The sequence below is a fragment of the Anthonomus grandis genome, chromosome 3 (assembly GCF_022605725.1).
Source record: "Anthonomus grandis grandis chromosome 3, icAntGran1.3, whole genome shotgun sequence".
In the NCBI taxonomy this organism is placed as follows: Eukaryota; Metazoa; Arthropoda; class Insecta; order Coleoptera; family Curculionidae; genus Anthonomus; species Anthonomus grandis.
In genome coordinates this window covers 26,661,300-26,684,452 of record NC_065548.1, presented here as the reverse complement: position 1 = coordinate 26,684,452, position 23,153 = coordinate 26,661,300, and the positions used below count along the sequence as shown (strand labels likewise).

The 23,153-nt window shown below is 32.4% G+C and overlaps 1 protein-coding gene and 1 long non-coding RNA gene across 2 annotated transcripts in view; both read left to right on the top strand.

Moving 5' to 3' along the window:
* Positions 1-14,755, top strand: part of LOC126734605 (uncharacterized) — a 159,601-nt gene extending 144,846 nt beyond the window's left edge. The window contains exon 4 of the long non-coding RNA XR_007660127.1: positions 14,496-14,755. This is a non-coding gene — a long non-coding RNA (uncharacterized LOC126734605). The remainder of the gene's footprint in view (positions 1-14,495) is intronic.
* A 5,106-nt stretch (positions 14,756-19,861) lies between these two features.
* LOC126733982 (uncharacterized) lies at positions 19,862-21,719 on the top strand. Its single transcript, XM_050437484.1, has 2 exons — positions 19,862-20,235; positions 20,329-21,719. Exons 1-2 carry the CDS (start codon positions 20,224-20,226, stop codon positions 21,328-21,330), a joined length of 1,014 nt encoding a protein of 337 aa, XP_050293441.1. The 5' UTR covers positions 19,862-20,223; the 3' UTR covers positions 21,331-21,719.
* Positions 21,720-23,153: the final 1,434 nt, after the last annotated feature.

The following is a 23,153-nucleotide window of genomic DNA, read 5'->3' as shown; positions in this document are numbered from 1 at the left end:
TCTAAATTTGACGGTTTATTTCAAAAATTGGTTGGAGTTTTGGCGACATTTCTCAATTATTGATTCATGAAAACAGCAGAATTAATGACATTCAAACATTTCATTATTTGCGAGCCTCTCTTGTGGGTGCAGCAACGCAAGTAATTCAGTCAATTGAGTTTTGTGCTACTAATTATGACGTGGCATGGAAGAACCTATGCGAAAGATTTAATAATACAAATTTACTTATACAGAATCACATTTATGCAATTTTTAACTGTCGAGCGGTTAATACAAAGTCAGCCTTTCAAATTAGAAACTTAAGTGATAATCTGTTCAAACATCTTACAAGCTTAAAACAATTAGGCGAATCAATCGAGTATTGGGATACAATAATAATAGACATGGTTTCATCTAAGTTGGACCCTAGCACATCGCGAGAATGAGAAAGGCTTAAAGCAAAACAGCAAACGTCTTGTACATTAGACTTTTTTAAGCTTTTCTTAAAGAGAGAGCAGGTATACTAGAAAACTTAGAAAGTAATTTAATAACGAAGCAAACAGATTTAAAACAATTATTAAAACAGTTTAGTTATGAAAATAAACGTACATATAAAACATCTCGAGGGCTTAATACAAATACGAACGAAAATATTAATAAGTTGAATTTTCACGGTGCGCAACCAAAATATATATGTTTTTTTATGTAACGGAAACCATAACATTTTTTATTATGCAGAATATTTGAAGCTTTCGGTAAATGAAGTGGTCAGGTTGCAAGATATGTAGTTTAAAACACAATATGTTATTACACGGTACAAAAGGGCATACTAATACCAATATCACAGTCAATCAAGAAGTTGATAATTACTCGTACTGTTGCATCAGCTCAGAATGCATTTCTTTCTACGGTGCAGGTATATTGTCGCTATATATTCGGTCATTACATAACAGCACGTACTCTGTTAGATTGTGGTTCACAATCAAGTTTCATAACTAACGCTTTATGTGAGAAACTAAAATTACCAACTATACAAACCGATTTAACAATAACAGGTATAAGTGATAAAATTGTACACTCTACGGAAAAATTAACACTTTTTCTTTTGATGTGAGTTGTTTTGTCCTAAGAAAAATAACAAGCGACTTACCGGAAATGATAATCGTAAAGCGTTAAAAATAGTGCAACATTTTAAACTTGCAGATCCTGAATTCGATATTTCGAATAAAATTGATTTACTACTGGGAGCCAACGTTTTTTGGAATCCCTTAACCTCCGGAAAACAAGAGCTTGGAAATCAGGACCCAATCCTGCAAAATACTAAAATAGGATGGATAGTGTCTGGACCTTTAACGATTGTTAAAGCTAACTAGGTTTTGGGAGCTAGAGGAAATCTCAAACAAAAACTTCTTTTGAATGAGGAGGTCTTATGCAATTTTATCGGTACGTTAGAGTAATCAACGGACGGAGGATTTATAGTGTCTTTACCTCTCAAAGATTCGCCAAAGAAGCTCGGAGGTACTCTTAGCAACTTTAAACGTTTTGTCAGTTTAGAAAGAAAGTTTTTCTTTAATGAGAAGTTACGAACATTATATGTTGACTTTTTAGAAGAGTATGAACCATTGGGTCACATGATAGATCGGAAGATAATATAGATAATGGTAAGCCAGAATATTATTCACCTCATCATGGAGTATTAAAAGAAACAAGTAGTACGACTAAACTACGCGTAAAATTTGATGCTTTAGCACATTCTACAACGGCCTCGTTATATCATTGAATAGTCTACAAATATCCGGTCCAATAATTCAATCTGACTTATTATCAACCATATTGCGCTTCAAATGCGAGCCATTGTACTCTCATTGTACAGGCAGGTATTAATAAATCCTAAGGAACGAAACTTGCAAGAAATTGTTTGGTGATTGAATTTAAATAAACTTATTAAAACTTACCAATTAAATTACAGTGATCTACGGCACTACTGCGGGGTCATTCCTAGCAATACGCTCCTTTATCAAGTAGCAATGGAATGCGAGAATAAACATCCAAAAATTGCTAAAATTATTAAGGAAGACATGTACGTGAATTACTTACTGACGTACGTAGATTCACAAGAAGAAGCAGAATATATTGTTACATACCATTTACAAGGTTTTACTAAAACGTGGATTTGAATTACGTAAATGGGAAACTGATTTAACTTTAATACTAGAGATTCACATTTAGTAGAAGTCATTGCCAATAAAGACCACGATACAAAAATTCTAGGGCTCCAGTGAGCCTGCGAAAAAGATATACTCACTGTTAAAATTATTCCAACAAAGGAAATTGATCCAAAAGGTATAACAAAACCAGTTGGGTTATCGAGAATAGCTTCAATATTTGATCCACTAGGTTTGACGAGTCCATGCATAATATTAGCAAAGGTCTTATTACAGAAATTGGGATCAGCCTTTACCATTTCATATTTTAACATCATGGAATCGTTTTTCTTCAGAATTAAACACGCTGGACAGACTAATGATTAAGCGAAAGGTAACTTGCCAAAATCCAAATTTTTATTTCTCTACATGGATTTGCAGATGTATCCGAGGCCAGTTATGGGACCTGTATATACATTTTATCGAAAAACAACGACGGTGATTCAGAATGCAATCTGGTGTGTACCAAGTCTAAAGTAGCTCCTCTTAAGTCTTTGACGATACCGAGATTGGAATTATGCGGAGCATTAATTCTAGCTCAGCTTCTTATTAAAGCATCTATTGATATAAATATTAATAAGGTCTATTGCTGGTCAGATTCCGCAATCGACTTAGCATGGTTAAAGACTGATGATTAAAGAAAGATCTCCAAATTTGCTAAAGCAATTTGTTGATAATCGCGTCGCGGAAATTCAGAAACTCACTAGTAAATTTTCTTAAAATCATATAGGATCCCAGGAGAACCCGGCGGATCTTGTTTCACGCGGTTTGGAACCTAAGCAATTGATAATTTCAGATCTTTGGTGACAGGGACCAAAATGGCTATTTTTTAAGTGAACACGAATGGCCAATTAATACCAATTTTCTCACAAACAGTTAACCGGAAATGCGATAATGTGTCCTTATAACAAAAACAAGAACGCTTTCATTTCCCTTTGAACGATTTTCAAATTTGAAAAGAATAAAACATATTACAGAATATATTTTAAGGTTTGTAAATAACGCAAGAACACCTAAACATAAACGACAGTATTCGTATCTTTCCTTAGACAAAATAAATTATGCTTTTCCAGATGAAATATGAATTATACCTTCTAAGCATCAGCTTCCAAAAACAAGTAATATACTTAGCTTGCATCCTTTTATAGACGAGCAAGAAATTTTCAGAGTTGGAGGGCGGCTATCTAATTCAGAATATTCATTTTCGAAAAAATATCCTATAGTGCTCTCTTCAAATCATGTTTTAACAAAATAATTATGCGCTACGAACATTAACGTTTATTACATGCAGGACCACTGTTATTGTTGTCACATGTGCGAGAGACCTTTTGGCCCATTGCAGGACGTAAGCATTAAAATTATTCACAACTTGCACTTAAAATAGTTCACAACTGTGTAAAATGCAGTAGATACAATCCTCAATCCATTCAATCAATAATGGGCGATCTACCCGTAGCAAGAGTGTAACAACTATTGCCCCTTATAAAAGTAGAGGTTGATTATGCAGCTCCTTTCCTAGTAAATGACCGACCTAGACGCGGATGTAAGATCCTAAAGAGTTGGATTGCTATATTCGTATGCTAAGTACACGTGCTAAATATTTAGAATTGGTTTTGTCACTTAGCTCTGAGAATTTTTTGCAAGCATTTACTCGATTGATTTGTAAACGTGGACGACCCTTAGAAGTTTTCTCAGATAACGGATCAAACTTTGTTAGGGCTAATAAAGATCTCCAAGTCATCAGTAATTTTTAATATATAAATAGCAATCATATTTCTGAATCTATTCAAAACTTAGGCATAAAATGGCATTTTATCCCAGCCAATTCACCTCATTTTGGTGGTATTTGGGAAGCGGGGGCAAAAAGCTTCAAACATCATTTTAAGAGAATATTAGGTTCATATACATTATTTCTGTTCGATCTGCGAACTTTAGTTGCGCACAGCGAAGCAGTACTAAATTCCCGACCACTCTTCCTTCTGAGTGCCGATCCCAATGATTTATCCCCTCTAACCCCCGCATATTTCCTTATCGGAAGATCAGAATAGAACACTAAACTGAACTGAAAACTAACAAGGGTAACCTTGAACTGGGACAGTTAGTTTTGGTTAAAGACAGTAATCTACCACCCATGGAGTAGCGTTTGGGACGTCTTTTGAAACTCGTTAGCGGAAAGGACAACGTAAATAGAGTGGCCTCAATCAAGAGTATGGACGGGATCAGTAGGGCCATCGTTAGACTTTGCCCATTCCCATGTTGAAAGCCCATCCTTTCAAGGGCGGGCAACATGTTGTGGCTTGCGCTACTTCTACCCACTACTATGGTCGAAGACCACACGTCAACGACCGAGGGTTCTCAAGAGGGGACAGAAGACAGATAATCTTGAGCTCATCACGACACGCCAAGCGTGTAATCAGTATATTTCATTATTTGTAAATTAAACTAATATAACTATTTTAAAAACAGTTAGAATTAGTGTCATTATAATAATGCAGTCCACTACACACGTACAATGTCATTCTAACTTGCAGAGAATTAGATTTTACAAAAGACAATAAATGTTTTCTTGAATTTTTAAACAAAGTTATATAGTTTGTTGCTTTTTTGTGTTGAGTTTGGGTACAAGACAACATAAGACAATCAATGGTGCTCAAAAACGAATTTCGGATTTTTTGCTAGTTACTGCCTTTCTCCATAGTTGGATAGCATAAAAGAGCCGGCTTCTTCAAAGGCTTTATTAAACCTTGAACTTTGCAAAAAAAAATATGTCATTACACAGAATCCACATCGAAAACCACTGTTTAAAAAAAAAAAACGCCGAGCTACGTCAAAAGGTTTGTCAAGGAGGACAACTTTCTAACCCAAAATTACTTCATCCTCTGCTCCCTAGATTTTAAAAATTTTAAATGGCAAGGGGTATTGAGTAATAGCTTGTTTAAAAGGTCTTTCGAAGTCTTTTATTTTGACGTTTGATTTTTTTAAATCAGTCGATTCATTTTCGAGAAAATTAGAAAAATCTTTGTTTATCTTAATTTGTTCAGATAGAAAACAAAAACATGAAAATATCAGTTTTTATTTCAATAAGTGTTCATTATTTGTAAATTAATATACGATACCCCTTGCCATTTAAAATTTTTAAGGGGATGAGCTTGGGGGCAGAGGGTGAGGTAATTTTAGGTTAGAAAGTTGTCCCCCTTGACAAACCATTTGACGTATTTCGGCGTTTTTTTTTTTTTTTAACAGTGGTTTTCGATAAATCTGTGGTAGGAAGTTTTCAAATGAACACCCTGTATACTTTACATTACTGAGAAATCTAGGATTAATCTTGGATACGGATCTGCGTTTGAAGATTAATTTTCAGAGCTTGTTAAGAAAATCAGATTATTGGCTGTAAATTACTGTTATATACCATTAAGAGAAAATTTGAATTTAAGGAAAAATTTTTAACATATGATTTGTCCTATTTTAAGTGATGCGAGTATTATCTATGGACCTGGTTTGAATTTACTAACAACAAATTAAAACAAAAAGGTGCAACGTATTGTTGATTCGTATTTAGTATTAGAAAGTATAAATCAATTTCTTAGAAATAAGATTCATGGCGTTGGTTACTAACTCTGAAAATAATCAAAACTTAACTTGAACCAACATTTCGACAGTTAAATTTACGACCAAGGTAAATGAAATAAAATGTAAAATTGTATATCTTTTTTGCATCTGTTTCTTTCGAAAACACTCAATCAGAGATTTTTTAAATTGAATTTAGGTTTATACAGGATTCTGATTCAATAACAGAGAAATTAATAAATAATAGTTTTTTTTACAAATCCTCAGACTCGGCGATTTTATTTTTTAAGTCGGCAATATTTTGACATTAAATATAAATATACACCAAAGACTTTTTTCTTCTTACATATAATTTATTCTCTGAAAAATTCTGGATATGTTTAATATATAATATCCTATCTTCCACTGTTCACGAAATAATAATTATGAATAAAATATAAATAATTATAAATTACAATTATAACACTTTATTGTAACATAAATTGAAAAATCACGTTTCATATTCTTAAAATGTATTTTATGAAATGTTGCAAATGGCCTCCATTAACAGCTTTTTAAACCAGTTACAATGATTTATAACCAGTAATTTTAATTACTTCTGTTTATCAATATTTTAAAATAAGTGTCAATTATTTAAAATTTTATTTGTATTCTTAATTGAAAATATTTAGTGTGCGTTTAGTTAAGACTTACTGAATTAAAATATTAATTATGTGCAGCTGAAGTGAGAAGCTGAGAATATACAACGAAGTTCAAATATTCTTCAACAATAAATATAACAAGAAAACTTCAAATTCAGTCTACAATCAGTATAGACTAAGTGAGGCTAACTGGAGAGAGACTAGAACTATTAAGGATGTCTCAGACCAAGAAGTACTGGCGTTCCTAATGACAAAAAAAAACTAGATATCCTTGTTTCACTATACAAAAATCAGACCTCTTAACTACTCAGTTCGCTTTGAGTAACACGTTTCATTGAGTCACTGTAACAAAACTATTAATGAAGGGAAAGTAGCATCCTTATAAAATTCAGTTACTTCAAGAGCTAGTAGAAGATTATTCAGTTTGTCGAGATAAGTTTTTTCAGAGTATATTCGAAAAAACAGGTAATATAGCCCTAGACTGGTGAAAAAGATTTACTTTTAAGACGAGACCACTTTTTCTTTGAATAGACAAGTAAATAGGCATAATTTTGAATGTATGAATGGCGAATATACGGACAGGGATTATTATTAACAGAGTAATAGGATTAAACTTCTTTGAAAGAAATTTGATCGGACTTTCTAGGAGACGATTGGATTCCAGATTGGCGTCTCTGTATCCTGATAAAAATAATCCAGATATGCCAAGCCAAGCGTGATTGCTTTAACAGGATGGGACGTTTTCAACTATAGATTAAGATTGTTAGGTTATTAACTAAAGTTGTTAGTAAGTTACTAGATGAGAAATTGAATTTTTAGAACATTCGACGTTTGACTTTGCTGCTAAACGCATCAAATTTGTCTAGAGGCTGTGTTTTCACTGCTTCCTGCTAAAAATCTTTGTGTTTATTAATTGAGATAACTAGGTAAGTTGAGCTTGAATTCTATTTGCTTAAAATTTGGCTTTCTTGAGTTGATTTTAGCCTTTTTTCTGGCTTTTGTCCTGTGCATGCTTATAGCATTCCTTTGCTTTTTGAACAGACATGAGTGATACAGGGGGAGGGAGGCGGCTCCCCCAGGCTTCAACACGCTCATCCACTGATATAAGTAATTGTGATAAAGACGTAGAACATTCTGCTAACAATTGTAACAATTTACAAAAACTTGACAAACAACCAGTTTTTTATGCTAATTCCGATAGAGATCCATTTATAGTTTACATTGAAACAACGGAAAGGCTGGGTTTTAACATTGGTAAATTTAACAATATTAATATAGGTCGAGTTATGTGAACATCTTCCATGGTCACTTCCAGCGAACCCATGGAATTGCCGGTGTGAGCATTGTCCCACGACCATAAAAATCGAAGTTTATAAATATATGTACTTTTGTGTTTTACCTTATTCTTACTTGTTCTATCGTACGTAACGTAAATCCGTATCTGTAATTTTCCTTGAATAAAATTTGTTTTTAAAAAGAAGTTGTGCCAATCCCTTTATCTAACTCTCGTGACATCTTTGGTTACTGATGTTAAGAAAATAAAGAATAAAGGACTTAATAGAATATCTGTTGAATTTATTAGCGCCTCTGCTGCTAATAACTTTACGAATCACTTCTGGATAAGGTTTATAAAATCTTTATTCCCTTTAATTTTGTTACTTGCAAGGGATTAGTTAGACAAACAGATTTTGAAATTAAAGATAAAGGATTGTTGGATTGTTGTAGAACAGACAATATTCAAATTTTAGATGCTAAAAGGCTTAATCGTAAGGTTATCAAAAATAATCTCTAAAATATCTCTTATGAACCAACAGACATAGTTCTTTTTATATTTGAGGGTATTAATCTACCCAAAAATATCTATTTCTATAAACTGAAAAGGCCAGTATCTTTATATATTTCTCCAGTTATACAATGTTTTCGCTGCCTCCGCTTTGGACATACTAGAAACAATTGTAAAGGAAAGAACGTTTAATTATCATTAATTGTTCACAATTAAAGGACTATTTTGTAAAAATGACCATAAATTTACAGACAAAAAATGTCCAGAATATACTCGTCAAAAAAATATTAAAGAGCTTATGGTCCTTGAAAATTTAACCTTTTTTGATGCAAGTGAAATGGTAAAGAAGTCTTATATTCCTCAGGATGAATTTGTTTACCGACATAATGACTTTCCTAACTTAAAAAAACAATAAATCCTCAAATCAATCTCAATTTAAAGAAAATTCTATTTAACCTTCTCAAAGACGTGTGCAGCAGTTTAAAAGTGACACCATTAAAAGATCTTATCGACAAGCATTATCAGAAAATGCTAGGAAAAAAAAGAATTATTCACATAGGCTATGACCAAAAAGCTCATAATGAAAATCTACTTTATACTAATTCAAGACCCTAAAAGGACAATAATTCACTTGATAATTCACAAAATTTCCTCTAATATATGCAACAAAATAAAGCCCATAGTAGTTCACAATCGCCTAGCAATAGTGCCATGCAAAGATTTAATACTCGAAAAAGTTCCCTACATTGCAATGAGATCAACAGCATTATAAGTGTATTTTAAAATACATCTAAAAGAAATAAAAACACCATTAAAGACAGTTTTGACATGGATCTTGATCCTGACTCACAATCAAACGAATTTTAATACTAATTAAATCTTATACTAATAATAATAGTTCCAAATAATTTTAAAATCATTTAGTGGAATATTAGAATCATTTTTTCTAAGAAGGATAATTTATTAAATTTAGTTTATAGGGAAGATCCAGACTTAATATTTATTAATGAAACTTGGTTAAAACCAGATAATTGTTATTAACTTGAATGGATACAATCTAGTTAGAAAGGATCGAAATGACGGTTATGGGGTTACATGTGTCAAAAGAAATATAGTATTTAAAACTTTAAAGATTTTTTTCTTTTGAAAATATTCAATACATAATTATAGAAATAGGTGATATACAATATATTAATATTTATTGTTACTCGTGGTAATAATTTGAGCATTGAAATTTCATATGAATTTATATCACTCAATCCAAAAAATTTAATTATTATGGATGATATAAATGCACATCACCCATTATGGGATAGTTCAACTCCCAATAAGGCTGGTAAATTAATTAATGACTTTATTTTTAATGTTTCTAGTGCTGTAGATCTGTCAATTATGAGTGGAGCCTTGTCTGTAAAGGCCTCGTGGTTTACACTCTGGTAACAGTGACCATTTTCTACATGTCTTTCCTTTAAACACATTTGTAGCGATAGATGGGATAACAATTTTGTCAGTTTACATGAAATTAAAATTTTTCAAAAAGCAGACTGGGGAGCATATCACGATAAGATTTGGATTAATATATCTCATTCTCATTATAATTTAAGCTATGATGAACTTTTAAATACTATAAGCTCTGTCGCTGAGCAGGTTATACTTTTAAAGCAGTGTGGAAAAGTTATAAAAAAGGGAAATCCCTGGTGGGACAGTCATTATGGATAAAAGATAGGAAACTAGCGATTAAAAAATTCAATAAACATCCCACAATCGAAAACTTCATTTTAGCAAAATATATAGGATTTACTAGGAAAAAATTAATACCAACAAAAAAAGAAAAATTTATAAAATTTTGTAAATTCCTAAATCGAAATTTAAACATAAACTATGTATGACAAAAAATTAAAAAGTTCAATATTAACTCAAAACATAACAGATTTAATCAGCCAATATATATATAATCTAAAATTATCAATTTTAAAAAGTATGTCTGTCATTAATATTGACCCAAATTTTGCGACCTTACCCCTAAATGAAAATGAAAACGTCTATTTGTTTAGTATGAATGAACTAAATAATGCATTAAATTTTAAAAAATCTTCTCTAGGTATGAATTTACCAATTAAAGCTAAAATAATTCTGCTAAACATATATAATAAAATCTTAATGGGGGAAGAGAAAATTCCTTTTGCTTGGCAAAAAATTTAATATAGTGTGTTTGTTAAAGCCTAATAAAGATCCGTTATTGCCGGAAAATTGCAGACCTATGATTATGTCATCATGTGGTGCTAAAATTTTGGAGATCATGATTAAAAATTTATTAGATTGGCAAATAGAAAATACACTTAGATTTTCAAATAATCAGCTAGGATTTCGAAAAGGCAGAGGTATTTATGACAACATTGCCTTCTTAATTTCGTTCATTTTTGAGGCTTTTCAATCACAGTCTGTTATCACAGTCTTTCTAGACATTAAATCAGCATATGATAATGTGAATATTTACAGATTTTATAATAAATTACTAGATTTAGGGACCACCAAACAATTATGCAATACCATCTTTAACTTATTAAAAAATAGGCTGTTATACAGTAGGAGTAAAGATGGATCTTTTTTGGGTCCGGTCTTGGCTACACAAGGACTCTCACAGGGTTCACCTTTGAGTACAATGCTGTTTAATATGTACATTTCTGACATTTTTCAGTTGGATCTGGGGGATGTTATTCTAATAGGAAATGTATATATTCTGGCACTCTTTATCAAAGGAAGCTCTGTCGTTACAATGGTGAACAGGATTAACTTTTCATTAAAAAAAATACATGATTTTCTTAAAGTGAATAAACTAGGGTAACAAAAACTATTACAACCCGGTACAACAAAAAATGCAAAACGTCGAACTACGGAATTCCTTTTCGCTATTTGGAATTCTCGTGTACGTTGCAGCGGCTGAAGTCTAAAGAGTTAGTGGAGTCTGATCGTTAGACCCATACCGTTGATTGAATAATAGGGTTGAATTTTATGATTTTAATTTTATAATTTTATGATTGAATAATACCTATTATTCAATCAATGCCCATACGTTCGCCTGTGCATTCGCGTTTAGATTGGTTCCTAATTTATTTATTATAATTTGTTTTGCGAACCAAGTTGTTTGATTTAATTAAAAGTGTGTCCCGATAGTTCGTACTAGCTATATCACTTGATAAATGTGAGGCAATTTAATTCACCAGAAGTTAATTCACCAGTAGAAGGAGAGATACTTAGGCATTACCCTACAGGAAAATTTAAAATGGGATATATACATAGAATCCACTATGAATAAAGCAAAAAATTCCCTCAATGTTCTTAGGGGTTTATGTAGAATTTGGTGGGGAGCTGATCCAAACACTTTATTAACAATATTTTTCGCATTGGTTAGGTCTCAATTGGATTTTGGTTCAATCTATCTGAAACCATGTAGTGCTAAAGCACTTAATAAATTGGATGTAGTGTTTTTTGAGGGATTACGCATTTATTTGGGGTGCATGAGGTCTACACCAAGGGCATACGCAGAAGCAGCGGTGGTTGGTTTAGAATGTAAAAGAAAACTTCTAGCCCTTAAAATGGTCTCGAAACTCTTAATGAATACCAATTATCCCATTACTCAATTATTGAATAATATACGTATGTAAATCATACTTAGGCCAGAAATGTGCCATGGCAGAGGTATCCCATATTTAGTACTCGCATATCAACAATTTAGGCCTCACATTAAGTCGTTCTATAGAGGTTTTGTGTTTCCTTGCTATGAATTTCCTTTTAATACTCTAAATAATCCTCTTAAAACCATAAAACTTAATCTGAAAAAAGGGATATGCTGGTAAAACAAAGATTTGTAGCAGAAACCAAAGCCTTGAGAAATCAATGTGTTTTCGTGTTTTCTGATGCCTCCAAAAAAGGTAACAATGTGGGCTATGGAATTTCTATCACAGAGTTAGATTATACATTTTCATCCAGGCTATCTGACTGTCTAAGTTATTACAAAGCAGAAGTAATCGCAGTACACGATGCTGTTAAAACTGTCATTAACAAAAGATAAATAACGCTATTGTTTTTTCCGATTCAAAAACTGCTATATCCAAGCTTAGTGGTAACCTTTTTTCGACCAAAATAGAACACTGGATTCTAACTACAAGGCACCTTATACAAATGCCTATCAAAAACGGACATTACATTCGTCTTGCATGGATTCCGGGCCATGCAGACATCCCGGGCAATATGGAGACACATTGGCAAAAATTGGTACCAGTCTAAACGTTCCCAAAAGATGCTTATGGACATACATGATGTATTTAATCTTTTAAAAGAATTAAATATGAGAAGTTTTAAAGAAGCATGGAATTTGGTAATTGGTCAAAAAATCATAGCTATGCTAAAATACAGTAAATATTTCCTAACAAAAAATGGTTTTCTAAATTAAATTATAAGGATAGAAGGCACATTACCACTTTTATTAGAATGCGAACTGGTCATTGTCTGACTAATTCTCATCTCTATAAAATTAAAGTGAAGGATAATCCCTTATGTGACTGTGGAGCTATAGATGACTTAAATCATATTATCTTTAAATGTCCTATAAATCAAACATCTCAACATAAAACAACTCAAACATAAAACATTGGTTTAAAAAAAAAAAAAGATTTTTCCCATTTCGATGGCCGACGTTCTGTCTGTTCCTGAAGATGAAACGATTGCAGATTGCGAAATCATGCACTTTATCAACTTATCAACTTAGTAAATCAAATATATATATATATATTTGATTTACTAAGTTGCCCTGCATTAATATATAAATTAAATTATTATATAACATAAAACTATAAAAGCTCAACTATCTACCAATCATTTTTTAATCCCAATATATTTTCCATGTTGTCTAGAGTGCTTTTATGTATCCCGCTTCCATATGTTGTACTACTAACAAATTTGCCTCTATAAATTAATATATATATAATAGTTATAGTATAAATTAAATTCTGTTTTAAGCTATGTAGATTAAAGAAGAAGCCAGAGGTCCCTACATGGTCCAGAACCAGACGGCTAGGGGTCTCGGACGAAGTGAGCTGGCGATTGCTTAGCAGCAAAGCCATTAATACAGCAAGCCAAGCCAAGTTACTATATAATGTTATCCCAAGCAGGTAAATATGCAGATATGGATTAATAGAGTGACAACCTAGGTCACTGGACCTTAATCCGTTGAAATTTGTTCTTTGGGATTATATCAAATATGCAAATGCAAATATGCAAATGCCCTAGTTACCTTAGGGCCCTGATGAAGCAATAAAATTATTGCGAAACGTTGGCCAGTACATAAAGTGACGTTTGTTTTTATTCCTTCGATCCCATCCCACAACTAAACTCAAGATTTCAAACCTATAGGATCGCAACTAGAATTTATTTAATAATTATAAAGCAAAGTGCAAAATGTGGCAAAACCAAAACTCTAGGGACAAATCGACACGTTGAATGAATGACATGAATGCAGTTAAAGTCCAGTGCAACGATATATTAGAATGGTCACCCGTCAAAAGACCAGCATTTTACTTCTCAAACAATGTAAATAGAAGGTGGATGACATTGTTTGGCAGGTGGAATGCTGGTGTTTTGACGGGTGACCATTCTAATATATCGTTGCACTGGACTTTACCATTTTTCGGAGGGTTTCGAGGGTTTCGATAGTTTTTCAGTTTTGTAACAGTGACGCAACTGTTCCGTCCGGTGAATGCAGGTAATATTCTTAAATTTTTAGTAAATTCAAAAAATATAATAATATATGGTGTTTGTTTAAAATAAGAAAGCCCACCGTTTTATGACACACCTTGTATAAAAACGTTAAGTTGAAAAAAAAATGCGCAGCTAAAATAAAAACAGACGTGACTGGTCCAAGAAATTTAAATAAACATACCCCTAAATTCTAAGGATATTTTTTCCAATCTACACACCACTTGTTACACAAATCGTAAGACCATTAGTATAATAATGGGGAAATAAAGGGGAACGAAGAAGCCGATCGCCTTGCAAAAAAAGGGGCTCAAACACCATACTATGGTCCAGAGCCATACTGTGGTTTAATGAAGACCCACATCACCTAAGACCTAAACAGGTGGGAAAAAGAACAATTGCTGTCGCACTGGAGAAGAGCAACAGGACTAAGACAGGCAAAAAAGTTTATAACCACTTCTAGAAAAAGAGCTGAACAGCTCCTAGACATGAACAGATCAGACATCAGAACAGCAGTCGGACTCCTAACCGGTCATTGCCCAGTGAAATATCACCTAAAGGCAATAGGTATAACAGAGGACGACCAATGTAGATTCTGCAGCAATGCCACAGAAACAGCAGAACACCTGCTCTGTGAATGCCCGACCCAACTCTGCAAAAGGCTCAAGTACCTGGAAGGGGTACAACCAATACCTCAAGAAGTGGGACAACTACCTCCCAAAAATATAGCTTTGTACGGCAGAAGTCTAAGACTTTTTGAGAAAAACTAAGACAAGTAGAGTTATGCACAAAATATCTCACAGGTAGCAGTGCTGAGCGGCGGATCAGCCGAAACGACTCCCTTCTCAATCTACAATCTACAGTGGGGAAATAAAAAAATAATCAAAACCTATTCCGTGATTTTAATGACAATTTTACCAATTATTACTGGAAGCATTTTACATATGACGTCTCGTCTCGTCTCGTCTCGCCTTGTCTCGAACATTTTTATCTCGTCTCGTCTCATCTCGAAATTCGAGACAAAATACTTTCGAGACGAGATAAAATGGCTTCGAGACGAGACGAGACGAGACGAGACATCTCGTGTCTCGTGTCTCGCGGCATCCCTAATAAAAAACAGTTGAAAGTTGGAATCATTATAAGCAAATGCTTAAACACACAGTTAGTGTGCATATAGTGGCATATACGAGAAGGGAGAAGATTGCCTATCTGGAACATTTAGAAAAAACTAAATCCTCTAAAAACTTCTGGCAAGGCCTGCGTAATTTAAATATTAAGACATCTAAAGAAATTGCAAAGCTTCCTCCCACCTTATGTAATGCCAATGCATTAAATAACTACTTTATAAATATTTTTAAAAGTCTAACAACTGTCAAAATAGAATTAATTACTACTCTAGCAGCAAATTTTCCGATCAAACATTCAGTTTTGTCTTAGTTAATCAAGATACCATCTATGAAATAATTCGTAATATTCGATCAAATACCCTCAGGTTGCGATGGCATTTCCTTACAAATGCTACACCTTTGTCTGTCACAGATTATTGACCATATAACAAATATCATAAATTCTTGTTTAGAATCAGGCTACTTTCCACAGCTTTGGCGTGAGTCAGTTATGTACCCCATACCCAAAATATGTAATCCCGAATCCCTACAGGACTTACGCCCTATAAGTTTATTGGCAATAATATCGAAGGTTTTGGAAAGAGTTGTCTATGCACAGTTGTCATTTTATCTTACTGATAATAACATACTTTTAACAAAACAGTCTGGAGACAAGTCTTTAGAGAAGGATTCAGTACAGCTACCACCCTCTTAAACATCATAGACAATATAATAAGGGCTCTCGATAAAAAACTGGCCGTAATTTTAGTTGGCTTAGATTATTATACCTAAAGCCTATTATACAAAGGCTTTCGATGTAATCGATTATGACTTGTTAGTCGCCAAGTTAAAGTTTTATAATTGCACTGAAGTTGTTATCTCTGGAATCGTACTCAACGAGTATGTGTCAATAACAATTACTTCGATTCGAAATACATAATTTCTGGAGTTCCTCAAGGATTGATTCTAGGACCTCTTTTATTCTTGCTATATACTTCGGATCTTCCTTTAGTTGTAAAGAGCTCTGAGGTGTACCAGTATGCTGACGATACTCAGTTAATTCATTATTTCGATCCAGATGACATAGAACGGGCTTCTGAAAGTATAAATAGAGACCTAAGCTTAATCTTGCGCTACTCGAAAGAACACAATCTTAATATTAATGCCAATAAGACTAACCTTTTACTTTTTGCCAATAAAAATCATCGTGCTAACGTTGAAAAAAATTTATACATTCAATATGATAATAACCCCTGGCTTTTGCTAAGAGCGTCAAGATTCTAGGTTTAACTATTGATTCTTCTTCTAAGATTACAAGGACATATTAGTGCTGTCTTGCAGAGGTGCTATTTGCGTATGCGTTTGCTCTATGCTAACAAACATATTTTTAATTTTAAGACAAAAACTCTCAGTATCATTAGTGTTATCCATTTTAAACTACTGTTTTATCGTTTACTATCCTTGTCTTGATAAAATAACCCAGCAGAAACTACAACGTGTACAAAATACGTGTTATCGATTTGTGTGTAATTTAAGAAAATTTGATCATGCGTGTCTATATACATCTATCGATTGCAGTGGCTAAAAATGTCAGTTCTTTTTAAGTTTCATTTTCTTACATTTATGTATCAGCTCTATAAAAACCAAAAGCCAAAATATCTGTTAGAGAAATTAATTTTAAGAAATGCGATTCATGATAGAGATATAATACATAAGACTCTGACATTGCCACACCATAGCACAACTCTTTTCTCACGTAGTTATATTTATAACTTTTCATTTCGAATATCTCGCTTTAAAAATTATTATAAAACTTTGTTCTTGGAGGACCTATTGCACAATTAATTTTGTTCTCTGCGGATTTACAAATGTATTTAATTAATTTTTTTTCTCTCGATTTGTTCTTTGGTTAATTTTTATATGACTATTACTGCTTGTTTGTTAAAACATTTGCAATTATTATTATTAGGGTTATGAGATAAAAGTAGCTTTAGCTTACCATAGCCATATGTACATTTGATACCAAATAAAGACATATTTATTTATTTAAGTATACAAAGATAAGCACAAATGATTGATATCTTCAACGATTGCATTTATAATCTAATTAGGAATAATTATTCAGACACAGTTCAACATGTACAGTGAGAATTTTTTATCATCTGGAATGCTGCAAAGCTGGTAATGGTGGCCTCTTTAGGATTTAATTAAGTAAATTTTAAAAGTAAGGAACGTAATTTATCAATCTATATTACAAGAAGTGTTATAGTTACATTTAAACGTAATTATTTCGTGAATAGTTGAAGATAGGTATAGCGCATTATACATTCAATATGTCCCGAATTTTTCGGAGAATCTGAAAATGCAAAAATATACAGGTTTTATTTAGGAAAAAAATTGTTTTTCTAATACTATAGTGGGAACCTTTAGTGTGACGGGGGATTGGATCTTTATCCTTATTAAGGATAATTTTTTGATTTCTGATTATTGTTATTTTTTTATTTCTGACTATTGCTGTATGTTCTTTAAGTCTGAAGTTAAGTAGTCTTCTGGTTTTTCCTATGTATTTCTAAATACAATTATTACAATTAATCCCGTTTTTAATTTTAAAATTTTAAATATAGGGTTAAGGTCAAAGCCTTTTGTCAAGATAGAATTATATGGTATGACAACAAACGTTTGCTTTTTATCTTGTTTTTATCACTTTGAAATGTGGTGGCGTTTTTAAGAATAACTTTAAACTTTTCTACCAATTCCAGCTTCTCAATAACCCTACAGTCATAAACCCTAGCAATTGTTTTAATTGTTCCTTTACTTTATTTAATTTGTTACTACTTAATGTAATGACTAAAATGAGTATAAATGTTGCAGTTGTCGGTAAATTTATCCGTTAATAAATAACAACCCTGTATAGAAAACTGTATTAAGCCTTATATAAATTATTGTTTAAGATAAGTATTGTTTATTATAATTTAAAAAGTGTTGATTTTAAATTCCATCAAATGTAAAGAAAGAAACGTTAAAAGTTTAAATTCTTTTAAATACGTAAATAGGTCTATATTGTTCTTCTTTTTAATAAATGATCTTATAAGATAGAATTTTCTAAATTAATATATAGGTGACGCAATACGCAACAAAATAAGTAATAAATTGAATACTAATATATATAATAATAAATACTAATATAAGGTTTTACCTTGCTGCCAGTTATTGTGTATTTTCTTTCTAATCTAACACCGGATATATAGACTCTATTTCTTTTAAATAAACACTATTTGAATAGATTGCATTTATTTCTGCAAAAAAATAAATACCTTTATTACCACCAATAGACTAAACGATACAAAACTAAATATCCTATAAAATCTTTCAGTCTGAGAGAACGTTACGATAAAAGAAGACATTCTGAATAAAAAATGACCATCTGGCCATAAAAACTTTGGGTCTTTTCGTATACCTGGATTTTCGTGAGAGTCGAATTATTTGCATCTGTGAATTAAATCTGCTTCACTCCATCTGCTTTAAATGGTTAGCTTTGGACGGTCAGATAATTATTTAAATAAGATGTGTATTTATATCTACTTAAATGTATTATGATATTAATATTAATTTTAGAAAAATGAAGAAAATTGCAAAAAACATACATACTGTTGGCTGGCTTCATCAATGCCATGAAGTATGAAATTGAAACCAAAAATTAAAGTTGATATTAGCAGCAATCCACAATTTTTGCCTAAATAAGGATAAGCACTTTTCAATAATTTACTACCGCGTCACTTAGCAAAGTTACTCTGTAAATAACAATTTAAAATCAAATAAAGTAAATAGGCATATAAAGTAGGGAGGATAATATACTTGAAAAATTTAGTATACCATAGGAATTATTTATTTATTTATTTATATACGGGATATCTCCATTAACGTAATAATTTACAATAAAAATGAATAAACTAACCATAACAATAAGAAACATAATAAACAATATTCCTTAAGAAATTAATGTCTTAATCTCGTGATTCTAAAGACAATATAAACAATAAATTGAGAATAAATTTGATCCAATTAAAAAAAAAACATTTATGTACATTAGTTATTATTTTATTATTGGTACAGAGTTATCGATTTTTAATAAAGTCAATCAAACTTCGCTTAAACGCAGAAAAACCCTTATCAATTATATCATAATGACAATAAAACTCGTTTCCCAGGATGTGAAGCCCATTAATAGGCGAATATTTACCATAATTCGAATGATGTTGTTTAATTAAAAATAGTGGCATCTCTCTAATATATCTGGTATTGTATCTAAAATGTATAAGTCTTAATAATTCAGACCAATTAATAGTACCATTAAGAAGTTTACAGACAAAAAGTAAATCACACCTGGTTCTATGATTCTCAAGTGAAATTAAATGTTGCCTCGACCTAACATCCGTTATAGATAAATTTGGCAAATTTCGCCTCCAAGCAGAGGTTCTGAGAACCTTTCTTGAACTCGTCAAGGCTATGAATGTGCTTTAAATAATAGAGGGACCATATCAGAGAAGAGTAAGACAAAATACTACGTACAAGAGTAATATACAGAACTCTAAATGCAGAGAGAAAAATCTTATTAATCTTTATTTAACAGGTTATTAAGGTGAGGAATAAATGTAAAAGCGCTGTCAAACAGCAACGGCGTCGCCAGAGAGGTACTGCTCTGAGGCAACTGCCCCCCCCCCCCTATAGGCCTAGAGGTTAACGCTAAACCAGTCATCCGGCTAATTGAAACTTTACTTTTGAAAACGTATATTTCGTAACTTATCACTTATTTATTACTCAATTCGAGCGACTTCGGTACAGTAAACACGTAAAATGTTGTGCTCCGTAAAACACTAAAATTTTAGTGGTCAAACTAAACTTAAGTATTTTTGATTGGTGTTACTGGATATTGAATGAAGTGTTTTAAGAGAAGTGACGGATTAGTTGTTCATTGAAGGCATACCGTAGCTAAAAACATAAAAAGCTTTATAATAAACAATAATTTATCTGGTGTTGCTGGACTAAGTCACTGAATTCCGCAGGAAAAAAACTGCGATTCTAACGTGGCCAGATACATACGTTGTCGAGGCTGTGCAGGAAACAGAATTGTACTATGATTTGTACAATTAGCGAATTTGGTTATTTGAGATATTACAAATAGCAGTAAGATGGAGTGCACTGTTTGCCTGGAGGTGGGCGGAAGAAGGAACCCCCTTTTTTCATGTGATATATGCAAGAAAAAATACTGTAAACAATGCAGTCATCTATCACAGGCTGAAACTTCGATTCTAGAATTAAAAGAACATCGAATATTGAGATTTTATTGTGAAAAATGTCTACAATTCGAGACGCACACTCTACTTCAAAACTCAATAGAAGACAAAATAAAAATTATTGAATCCAAAGATGAAATAATAACGTTACTTAAACAAAAACTAACGGAGTCCGAATCATCACGTATACCAATAACAACATCATCATATAGTCAAATAGCACAAACTGAAATAAAAAAATCACCAAAAATAAACATAAATCTTCCCGGAATCATTATTAAACCAAAGCAAAAACAAACTGCCGAAAAAACTGAAAAGGATATAAAGGAAGCTATAGTTCCAAAAGATCTTCGAATTGCCGTAAAAAATACTAAAAAAATAAAAGATAGTAGTATTCTTATTCAATGCTGCAATAAGGAACATGTTGACATTCTAAAAAAAGAAGCAGAATCCAAATTAAAGAACTATGAAGTACAAGTAACAAAATTAAGGCTACCGAGGTTCAAAATAATAGGATGTACCACCAATCTTAGCGAAAAGGAGATAGAGAACTCTATAAGAAAGCAAAACAATTTTATCACCGAGCAAAATAAACTTAAAATAACATATAATAAAAAAGCTAGAAATGACAAAGGTAAATCCATAGTTTTTGGTGAATGTGACCCCATTTTATTTAGTAAACTGATATATGAAAAGAAAATTTTCTTTGGTTGGCAAAGGTATCCAGTATACGAGGATTTGAGTATACAGCGATGTTTTAAGTGTCAACAATTTTACCACAAAATTGAAAATTGTCCTAATGAAGCTGTATGTGAATTTTGCTCCAACAAACATGATGTATCTGAATGTCCGAAATTACAAAAAAAATGCGTCAACTGCATTTCAGCAAACATGAAATACAAAAGTAATTACAACACAGTTCATGAAGCAAACAACCCAGAATGTCCATCTTATCAGTACCAGTTGAATCTTCTGCGAACGAAAATAGATTATCATGGGTAATCTTAATGGTATGTGAACAACCTGAAATAGTACTATTACAAAACCTAGAAGTTCTGGATAATGTATTGCATCAGGAGACTGTCGACAGTGAATCAATTACAAGTAAAATTAATCTCAATAATATTTTTTTTAATATTTTACATTTTAATATTAGATCTATACATAAGAATTTTAATGAACTAGTAGCATACTTGCAAGCTTATGAGTTAAATTTTAGCGATATAATTGTTTTGGGAGAATCTTTTGAAAGTTATGACAATCAATATAATATTGACGGCTATAAGATGTTTTATAATGGAGCAAAATATAATAGAAATGATGGTGTTGTCATTTTTGTAAAATCCGATATAACTTTTGATATTAATCACGTTTTACTTAAAAATTCAAATGTTACACTGTGATTGTTGTGTATGATCTTTTTCAATGTCGAAATTAGTTTTCATACAAATTAAACAATGTTAATTGCACTTTATACATATATTTGATTAGGTATTAATAACAACATGTGAAGGTATGAAAGTTTGATACAGAGTAAGTTTGGATGGTTTTTTTTTGACATGACAAGCTGTCGCGGTGCACCTGCGACGTCAAAGTAGAGCTGGGCTGTGAGATTTAACATACCGCCCCCCTTGAGGGCCTTAAGGGCCTTCAATAAAAATACTTAAAAATTACATAAAATTCATAAATCCAAATTAAATAGATTAAAGTTCTTGGTTGGGGAGTACGCAAATTTTTACTACCGGCCTTTTAAAAGTTCCAGAGTTGTTTTTAATTGTTACGGCACGTATCACGTTATCTGCTCCGGGATGAACTTCAACTATCCTTCCCAGGCACCATTTTAAGGGAGGAACTCCATCTTCCTTCACTAGGACTAGAAGACCAGGTTTGATTATTTCGTTAAAGTGCTTCTTCCATTTGTAGCGAACTTGAAGAGTAGAAACATATTCTTTCATCCAGCGGGACCAGAAATGTTGTACTATTTTCTGGAATCGTTGGTACTTCGAAAGCAGGTTTTCCTTGGCATTGAGCATTGGAGGTACAGGTAAAGCTTCATTGAATGGTTCACCAATTAAAAAGTGTGCGGGAGTAAGAGGAGTATAATCATTAGGATTAGTAGACATTGCATAGAGAGGTCGAGAGTTGACACATGCCTCGATCTGACAAAGTACGGTGTAAAAATCTTCAAAATTTAAAGGAACATTACCAATTATACGTTTTAAATGGTGCTTAACAGTTTTAACACCGGACTCCCAGAGACCACCGAAATGTGGTGCTCTTGCTGGAATAAATGAAAATTCAATGTTCTCATTTGTAAGTTCAGTTTTAATTGCTATTTCGTTTTGTTTAAAGAAACTCTTTATTTCTTTGGCTGCACCAACAAATGTAGTACTATTATCGCTATATATTCGTGCACATTTTCCGCGACGAGACATGAATCTACGTAAAGCTGCAATGTAACACTGGCTGGTTAAGTCACTAACGAGCTCAAGATGCATAGCTTTTGTACTGAAACAAATAAATAAGGCTATGTAGGCTTTAATCATTTTGGGATTCCTAGTATGTCGATCCTTTAATAAGAAAGGTCCAGCGTAATCGACACCAGAAATTAGAAATGGACGGGAAGGTGTACATCGGTCAGCAGGAAGGTCACCCATAATGTATCGCGATTGTGGTGGATTCACCTTAAAACATGTAATACATTTGCGTACAATATCTCTAACTAAATTTTTGCCATTAAGAGGCCAGAATTTTTGTCGCAGACAAGCTAGGAGTGCCTGAGGACCACAATGTAGTTGAGTGATATGTTCATGTTTAATGATCAA